The 9075-nt window shown below is 51.0% G+C and overlaps 4 protein-coding genes across 4 annotated transcripts; 2 read left to right on the top strand and 2 right to left on the bottom strand.

Annotated features, from left to right (window-relative positions):
* Nucleotides 1-256: 256 nt before the first annotated feature.
* BBA_10165 (transposase-like protein) lies at nucleotides 257-2338 on the bottom strand (the record flags this gene model as incomplete). The annotated part of the gene is made up of 2 exons (XM_008605262.1): nucleotides 257-1041; nucleotides 1180-2338. 2 exons carry the CDS (start codon nucleotides 2336-2338, stop codon nucleotides 257-259), a joined length of 1944 nt encoding a protein of 647 aa, XP_008603484.1.
* A 1065-nt stretch (nucleotides 2339-3403) lies between these two features.
* On the top strand, nucleotides 3404-4132 carry BBA_10164 (Putative translation factor (SUA5); the record flags this gene model as incomplete). The annotated part of the gene is made up of 1 exon (XM_008605261.1): nucleotides 3404-4132. One exon carries the CDS (start codon nucleotides 3404-3406, stop codon nucleotides 4130-4132), a length of 729 nt encoding a protein of 242 aa, XP_008603483.1.
* A 1091-nt stretch (nucleotides 4133-5223) lies between these two features.
* BBA_10163 (uncharacterized protein) lies at nucleotides 5224-6351 on the bottom strand (the record flags this gene model as incomplete). The annotated part of the gene is made up of 1 exon (XM_008605260.1): nucleotides 5224-6351. One exon carries the CDS (start codon nucleotides 6349-6351, stop codon nucleotides 5224-5226), a length of 1128 nt encoding a protein of 375 aa, XP_008603482.1.
* A 2141-nt stretch (nucleotides 6352-8492) lies between these two features.
* On the top strand, nucleotides 8493-9011 carry BBA_10162 (uncharacterized protein; the record flags this gene model as incomplete). The annotated part of the gene is made up of 1 exon (XM_008605259.1): nucleotides 8493-9011. The coding sequence occupies one exon, from the start codon at nucleotides 8493-8495 to the stop codon at nucleotides 9009-9011; it is 519 nt and encodes a 172-aa protein (XP_008603481.1).
* Between the last annotated feature and the right edge of the window lie 64 nt (nucleotides 9012-9075).

Genomic DNA, 9075 nt, shown 5'->3' with positions numbered 1-9075 from the left:
CACCAGTGTTGCTAATAGTACATACGGTATGATATTGGCAATATTGGACCCCTCACAATATTATTGTATTGTCAGAAGGTCCATATTGTATTACCCCGTATGGCAGCCAGTCATATTGTATTGTATTGCCAAGAACCCAATATATTGCCAGTATCACAATACACACAATATACCACACGTGACTCCCGTCGACGAGCCATCATTGGCCAAACGCCACTTACACATGTCTCTCTTGAAAGTCGTGTATCCTTAGCCACTATTTCAAGCACTCTAGCGCTTCCATGACATCACTCCCCAGCCGGTTACGACGATCTGTCACCGTCAACTTCGCAGCAGAGAATAGCCGTTCAGGCTCGGCAGACATTGCCGGGATAGACAGAATGTCGACCGCCATTTTACTCAGGTTAGGGTAGTTCTTTTGCTGCGTCTCCTCTAGCCACCATGAAAGTGCGCTCGTAAAGCCATACGTCCGCTCGGCCTGACAGTAGCGCTCATACTCATCCGTGATGAGTGCCGGCTGAAGGTGTTTATTCCTCCAATCCAAGAACTCGTTTGTTGCCGGCAACACGGTATGAGAAAATGACAGAGACGACTCAATAGGTCTATATTGCGACCATAGAGCATCCACCAACGCCTTTGCTGGTTCAACCCAATCTTTTCTCCTGTTTTCCTGTACGTAATGCCACTTATGCGAAGGGTGTAACACTATGGCGGCCACATAGGCAGGCGACTCATCAGTGAGACAATAGTACTTGTCCAGTTTCGCCCACCCAGAGTTAAACATTGGACTCATCATTGGATCATCACGATTGGCGGCCTTTCCTGCTTCAGACTGGGCGAGCATAAAGTCCATGGCCAATAGAACATGATCAAGAGTAACAAAAGACGACTCAAGAGCCTTGGTAGTCATTTTCAGCTTCTCCGAAAAGGCCTTGATCTTTCCTAGGACAGCCCAGTCATCTGCAGACAGCTCGTCCCCCGCGCACTTAGCTTCCTTCCATTTATTAAAATAACCATCGACTGCCTCGCGAAGGTTAAGCGCTGTCCGCAGCATACTGTACCATGAGCTTCATCTTGTGTCATTGTCTCGCGCGAGCTTGCGGTTGCCGCTCAGAGCGAGAAACTTGCGGCTCCGCTGCACGCTCCGTTGAATGAATACAACGAAGTTATGCAGCTTACCAAGTGGCCCCCGTTCCCGCCAAGCTTGTATGTCCTTCAAAGATGCACTGTTACCGGAACCGTCAAGTTCGAGCGTCTCTTTATCATTAACAAAGAGGAAAGCCCTGGCGGCAAGGTTGATAATGTGTCCCTGACAGCGAAGGCGGTGGACTTTTGGGTCGTAGTGAATGTCGAATCGGCGTAGAAGGTCGAGAGAGAGCGACGTCATCATCGTGTCGTTATTCGCAGCATTATCCATCATGAAATACCCAAGCTTTGACGCGAAGCCCCAGTCCTCCACCACGTCCAAGACTGCTGCCGCAAGGTGAGAGCCGTTGTGTTCGCAGTCAATGTCTTTTAGAGCCAACGTGTGATGCTCGGGTTGTCCGTCTTCTGTGACGTAATGTGCGACTATGCCGAGTATGGCCAGGCAATTAGGTGACGTCCAAAGATCGCAGCTGATGTGAATTCTTGACTTGGCCGCCTGTATTCCTTGCTTTATTCTTGCCTTCTCCGCATCAAACTGTCGCATTATCCATTTCTTGACCGTCTCGTGCGTGTCGGGCAGCCATGTATCAACGTCGTCGTTGAGGTACAATAGGAGCGCTCGAAAATCGGGACATTCGACGAGACGAAAGGGCAGAGAACAGGCCGAAATGAACCTCACATATGATGCTTCGAGTTGGTCAGGGACAATCGAGTCACCTGCTTGATCGTTCAGGCGACGGCGCTTCCGCGGGTTCTCCTCGGCCGTAAGCCGAGCTTGTTCGAGAATCGCCCGTATGTTGACCACCTTGGATGTTCGAGGAGCGCCCCTCGAGAGACCATGGCCGTCTGGCGGAGGGTCTGTAAGATGCTTAGCCGGAGCTGCGGTGCCGCCGGAGCAGGAATACGTCTTGTTGCAGTGACGGCAGCGCCATTCCTCTTTTCCCGCTCGCTGGTTATAGTATCTGGTCTCCCTGTCTTCGTCCGGCATATGAGAGAAGACCCACGACGTCCTTGGCTTGAGGCACGATGCTGAAGATGATGAGAGTAGGTGGGGCAATGGTGCTAAGCAGTTGGACGCGTCGCCCTCGTCCGAGTCGCGTAACGGGGAGTTGGAGAGGGCTAGGTCGCTATTCGATTGTGCCGGGGTAAACCGTCGTGAGGTTGGGGTGAAGTCGAGGCGTTGTTGAGGCATCGAGACGGTGTTGTGGAACGTGGAGTGCACGTAGCGGCAAAGGCGCAACCATTTTTCAAGTAAGAGCAACAGTGTAAGGCGTGACAGTGGATGGGCACGGTGTGATGGTCTTGCATAGAATGGCCATTGTGATTGGAGCCGCTTACACAGCCTTCATTTAAGGGGTGTGAGACATTCACTAAACGCGTGTCGACCGCTACCCTACATCATGTTTTTACTCTTGAAAATTTTGGCCAAGTCCTAGCAATATAAACAGTATAAATGATATACTGCCAATACGACGATCTCTATATTGTATTGTCACAATATGCGGATGGTCATATTATATTGCTACAATATGACGGTTGTGCATATCATATCGTATGTACGGCCGTATATTGTCATATTGCCATATTATTAGCAACACTGTCCAGCACTGCCCGCGACCATCCTTGCCAGCGTGGGCCAGTTATGAGGGATACCTGAATTGTCAGGACCAACGAAGCCTACCATATCCGCCGCTGGGGGTCTGGGCTTGAACGTCCCCGGCCTTGAGGGTTTGAGATACATTGTAGGTGAAAAACCGTCCGTTTGAGCCGTTGTTGAGCAACCGACCGCAAATGCTGTCAGCCTGTCACCAAGTAGAATGTTGAGGCTCTCCATAACCAAAGGTTCAATAATCGATTTTGATACGGCAAGCTCCGTGAGAACGACAGTGGCATTGAATAGTCGTCAGGCCGGCCAGGGACCCTGACGAGTTTGCCGCTCCGGACTTGACAGCGGAATTCCGGGTTGAACCGCGCCGATCGGAGTTGAGCGACGGATGAATATTTTTCCGACATATTCCTTTGTCCTTATCAAGGATGTCTCGGGGTGAAGATGTTGAGCGGAACTGCTGTGCCAAATTTGATCGGAGTTCCGGCAAAAGTTTAATTTAAGTTGCCATTATTACCCCACCTCACAACTGTTTTCACGTACTTACACAGTCATCTTGTCCATTAATGCCAGTGACTTTCCGAGATTTGTTGACGCAAAACCTATCCCACTTTTCTCTCGACTGGTATTTGCTTTCACAACATCCGAATCATGGCTCCCCATATTGTCCCGAAAGCAGGCAGCGTGCCAGCTATTTCTCGCGATGCCCGACAAGCTTTTCAAACACTCAAAGCAGGCGGAGCTGTCGTTGTCCCCACCGACGTGGGCTATGCGCTCCTGGCCAGCACGCAAGCCGGCGTTCAGAAGATCTTTACGGCCAAAGGCCGCGAAAAGAGCCACAACATTGGCATCATCGGGACGTACCAGCAGCACCGAGAGATTCACGTGCTGCCAGACATCAAGTTTGAGTTTACCCGGGCCTTGACGGAAGATATGGGCATGATCGTTGGAATCATTGCCAAATTTGATGTCGTCAACCTTCACCCGCGACTGGCAGCACTGGATAAGGCCACACTCGTCCAAGTCACAAAAGGAGACACGGTCAGCATCGCAATACCGGAGGGGCCTTTTCTGCGGGAGCTTGGTAGGCTCTGTGATGCCGACCCGGACGGCATGCTGATGTTTGGGACCTCTGCGAACGCCACTGGACAAGGGCAGCGGTTTCGTATCGAGGACATCGAGCCATCCGTGCTTGACCCCGTCGATTTGGTGATCGATTACGGCTTGCAAAAATGGCACACGTATGGTTGCGGTGGCATCAACTTTGATGTCGAAAACATGCGCGTCCTGCGGGCGGGTGCTGGATACGAAGTATTCAAGGACAGGGCCAAGAGATGGTTCCCTCAGTTGCTGGAGACGACGGGTGCGGTTCTTGAATAGGATATCTCGACATCTGTGCGACCGGATAGGCAATCAATGACTATAGACAACAACCCAGCTAGAAAGAAGTTGAGAACATAGTTTGCCGTCCCCTAGAAGTTGGCCATCAACAGCTGTACAGTTAAACAGAGTCCAAAACCAAAAAATACACAATACACTGTACAGCCTAGTTTATACACTCAACCATTAATCGCCTTCTCCTTCATTTTTCCCATAAACTTCTTTCCGGCGCTTTGCGGAGGATAGAAATAGGGGCATACTCGGAGGGCGCTGTAGTTGCTACTCATACTTGCCCACGCCCTCATTGCCTAGTGGTGACAGGACTCTGTAGTGGGAGAAAGCGCTTACACACCGGGGGGCTAGTAGGTGCACCACCGGCGGTGCGTGGCGGCCAGGCGGCCAATACAGAGGCGCCCTGCTGACTAGCTGTTGTGCGCCCTCCCCTTATACACAGCAGCAAAGTTTCGCCGTGGCCCAAGGCTTGCAGTCCCAACTCAGACGTCAGAAATGGCTAACGAGGCCAAGAACTCGTTTCATAGATGGGCGCAGCCGCGCAGCGGAACAAGGGGACCAGCCTTAATCAGGACAAGTACAAAAAGTATCTCCTTGCTCCTATAGTACCAGAGGTCATAGATCCGCGATCCTGGTGGCTTGAGCCGACGCAAAGGAAGTCTTACCCAGCCCCACTGTTATGGCATTGGACGTATTGTCTATTCCAGCCATGTTGGCGGAGCCGGAACGCCTGTTTTCAGGCACGAATATCACCTTCACAGACCGTAGGAGCCGTTTAGGCATTGAGAGCATCGAAGCGACCGAATGCCTCAAGTCATGGCTTGGCAAAAGCAGCAGAGCACCTTTTGCGGATGACAGCCTTGATGCGGTCGTGTGTATCACCGATTCACCATATATTGTGGTCATATTACATAAACTTCATGTGATATGACGATGGATCTGTCTATGCTATGTATGGCTGCTATGGCATGACCTCCAGAGGTTTCATCATACATGGTAACATCACAATGTTAGACACGCTGACCATGGCAAAGTGAAAGCCTCACTCGAACTTATCCCAGCTTTGTAGGTCTGGTGTATCAGCAAACAGGGCGACTTGGCACTTCGTCAATGGAGCAGGTTCCCCGACTGACACAGTCATCGCGTTGCTTTGCACAGCTCACCCAAAGGGACTTGAAGCTCGAGCCTCCAGACCACAGCGGCCGGCAGGTATTCCTACTGCCGTAGCCGTATCCAAACCACTTGCCCGAGCACCCAGACTGCTCCCAGTAGCTGATTCGCAGCTCTCCATCAGGGCAGTTCCCGACATTGTCGATATCCAGGCTTCCCACGGCGCAGTTTGTGTCGATGCACTGGCCGTCTCCGTGCGGGACGGTGACCTCGTTGTGGACGTCACCGGTGCATTTTGTGCTGTACCGGGTCTTGAGATGGAAGGCGTCTGTCGTGTCAGCGTCTGTCGTGTCAGCGTCCGCCGTGGCACGGCAGACCTCCGTGGACGGCTCTGGGGCGGCGGTGCAGGTTCCCTGCTGGATGCAGTCGCTGTCGGGCTCGGCGCACGACAGCCACAGGGACTTGAAGCCCCAGCCGTTGGACCACAGTCCGCGGCAGGTATCTCTGCTTCCGTAGCCGTAACCGTACCAGTCGCCCGCGCAATCGGCATTCTGCCAGTAGCTGATTCGAACTTGGCCGTTCGGGCAGCTTCCGACGCTTGGAATTTCGAGGCTGCCGACACGGCAGTTCGTGTTGACACAGACTCCATTCCCTGGCTTGATGTCGACGTTGTTGTTGACACTACCAGCGCAGTTGGTGTTGTAGTGGGTCTTGACGCTGAAAGCCACACTGTCCGAGGTTGGATAGTCGCCTTCATACTCAACCCAAGGGGGCTTGGTGTGGGCAGCGAGGCATTCCGCCTTATTCGCGTAGCCATATCGCTCCGACATGTCTTTCAGGTAGTCGGGACCATAGTCTGTGTCCCACAGGTCGCAGAAAAACTCGGTGCCACAAGCTTCCTCGACATCCTGACGAGTAGCTCTTTTGCTGAAAGCCCTATTGCAAGCGCCAATGTCGCCTTTATACTCAACCCAAGGGGGGGTCGATTCATTAGCTGCATCAGTGCTGCGGGAGGAAAACGTCGTAGTTGACCTATCTACATGGGGCAAGGCAGTGCCTAATGCAGCCGTGAAAATAACACCAACGGCAGTCTTCATTGTCGCAGATTCGTAGTAGAGAATGGGGGCTAGAGAGCAGAGAAGAGGTAGTAATGCTTTTCAATAGGACAAACGTTCAAGCTGTATGTTAGGAAGCGTAGTGAATAAATATATGTATATCTTTATATGTACAGTTGGGTTCGGGTTCAGCGTCCACATGGATCCATAAAACGATGTTGTGGTGGCAGCCAAAATCGGCCTAAACATGACTAAATCTGAATTTTTTTTAGCCTAGAGTGTGGACGCTAAACCTGTTCCTGACTGTAAAAGAGGTGATCTATCAATTTGACCAAGTCGAAACTTGGATGTTGCCTTGGCACAATAGTTTAAGACCCCCGATATAAAAGTCATGCAATTCCAAGCCGTTTGGAATCCACTTTATTTCCAAATTAGAGGGAAAGCATTCTATATTATAGGAATTATAAAAAACTGTCGAAATAAGCCACGTTGACCACGCGGTCAACAGGATGCGTTAGTCACCAGTACCTTTTACGGACTTTTTGTGCCAAGAAGTGGCCAGCAACATTTAACATGAATAGCCAATTGTGCAAGGGAATACGATGTGGACGCTCTCACCGAATCCACCCGTATAGATTTAGCATATCATAGCAAGTGGCTGCGCAACGGTTATTCCGTACACGTCGCAAGAAAGGAGTGCATGAAATGGCAATTGCTGCGCCCCATAGCGCCCACAGCGCTCCACTAAATCCGCAAGGCACTCAACTCTTAACAGGCAGGACTGGTACTGTAAGTGGCTGAAATGCATAATAACTCAGTGAGCAGATTGAGAACATGTGGCATGACGCAGGCGCTTGGCTCCGGCATGGTGGGCGTAAGTGGAGTCAGTCAGAGAAAGGATACGGCACGCCATCAGCCGAAGCACGAAAACTTAACCTTCTTCTCATTTGATGCTGAGCCTCGCCGTCGTTCAAGCAGTATTTTAAGCCTTTTCATTCTCTTCTTCGATCAAGTCTACGGGAACCCCCTTGGTGATACCGCTCTTTATCCAACTATTCATGCACTCTCCCCTCTCAATTATTCGACTTCCTAGCTAACATCTATCCCAGGATCTCGTGCGTCTTGCGCCTAAACAGACACGCTCTGGATCGGTGGACATAGCTGGTACGTACAGAATATCGACGGCCATCCAGGAGAGACGGGGGTATCGTTGTTGCTGTTCTTCTCGGAGCCACCAATCAAGCGGTAAACAGTCGATAGCAACAGGTGTTTGCGCGACGACGTGTTGGTACTCGTCGAGCTCATTTGACGTCGGGCTGATAGCATCCAACTCCCGAGCTAGCAGGTCATACATTGGGCGGTTGCAACTTATCTCGTAGCTCGGGAGTAGTAGTAGTTATCGGAAGCTGCTGATAATGCTCCTTTCAGTACTTCATCACGCCGTGAAGAATCGGCTGTACCACGACCCGGGCTAGTCTTTCTCAACATGGGCTATACGAAGTAATGGGCGAAGCAGTATAGCCGCGCCATAGGCAGGGGTCTTGTCCGTGAGCTGGTAGTACTTGTCGAACACGGCCCACGAGGCAGCAATGTAAATGCGTAGAGGGGTGTCACCTTAGTACTTTTGGGTATAGTGTCTATGTAGAACATCCACTGTGAAAAGCGTGCGATCAAGGGTGGCGTAGCGGCCCTCTGTGAGTTGCGTAACTTTCCAGAACGGTTGAAGAAAAGCACGCGTCTCCCTTAGGTTTCCACTCGTTAGGTGTGTTTCTATTCCTAGATTACCAACTCCTCATAGGAAAACAAAATACGCCCCGTCTCCTATGCTGTGACTAAATAATCCACTAGCCATTATCAAGCCATATAGCTAGGTATTCCAAGGCTTAGTGCATAAATATTGATTCGCTCAAGGATAAAAATACGAAAATGGCGTGAGACTTAGGAATACATTTTGAATCATCACCGAGGGCGCCCACTTCGTCCTCCATACCCCATGCCCGGCATTGGCAAACACCTGGCAACAGCCACCGCCAGCTTCCTAGCAACAATTGTTATAAAAGGAATACACGTTCCCAACTGAGAAGTGAAAGCCAATTACCAACATCGATCAAATCGTTACTTTGCTATCTATTATCAACGCGCCATTTCTAAGCTTCATAGTTCATACTACTCTTCTCTTCATAATGAAGGCATCAACCACCCTCCCTATCCTTGCCAGCCTTGCTATGGCTATCCCGGCTCCCCAGAGCACTGCCGACAGACTCTTCTCGCTCTCGGTGGACGACATTCTCCGAATGACTCAGGCCAGTGTTGATGATGCAATTGAGAAAGGATGGACCGAGGACAAACAATTGAACTTTGACTGCAAAGTGGCTAAGAATCGCGTTAAATGTAACACGGGTATGCCCACGTCTCCGCCCCAGAACAATTTCAAGACCCTCTGCGAGGAGGTTGGTTGTGGAGGCTGCACGCCACTTTTTGGAAGTCGTTTCAACTCCAATTACGCCAATTACAGTTTCACTTGCAAGATTGACAAGCCCAAAGGTGTTGGTGAGCCATGCGAGACTGGTTCCGAACCTTGCGGCGACGGGCTGGTGTGCAAGCCAGATGAGAGTACTCCCGCTCTTGAGTTTGGGAAGAAGGGGAGCTGCCAGCGACACAGCAGCAGGAACAGCCAGGCAATTCCTGTTGAAGGGTTCTGATCGGTTATAATTGCTTGACACCGATGCGTGGTTGCCACTCTTGGTCTAGCAAGTGATATCTAGG

The sequence above is a fragment of the Beauveria bassiana genome (assembly GCF_000280675.1).
Source record: "Beauveria bassiana ARSEF 2860 unplaced genomic scaffold BBA_S00094, whole genome shotgun sequence".
Taxonomy (NCBI): domain Eukaryota; kingdom Fungi; phylum Ascomycota; class Sordariomycetes; order Hypocreales; family Cordycipitaceae; genus Beauveria; species Beauveria bassiana.
The sequence above is the reverse complement of the archived record's forward strand: the minus strand, read 5'-3'. Positions and strand labels throughout refer to the sequence as shown.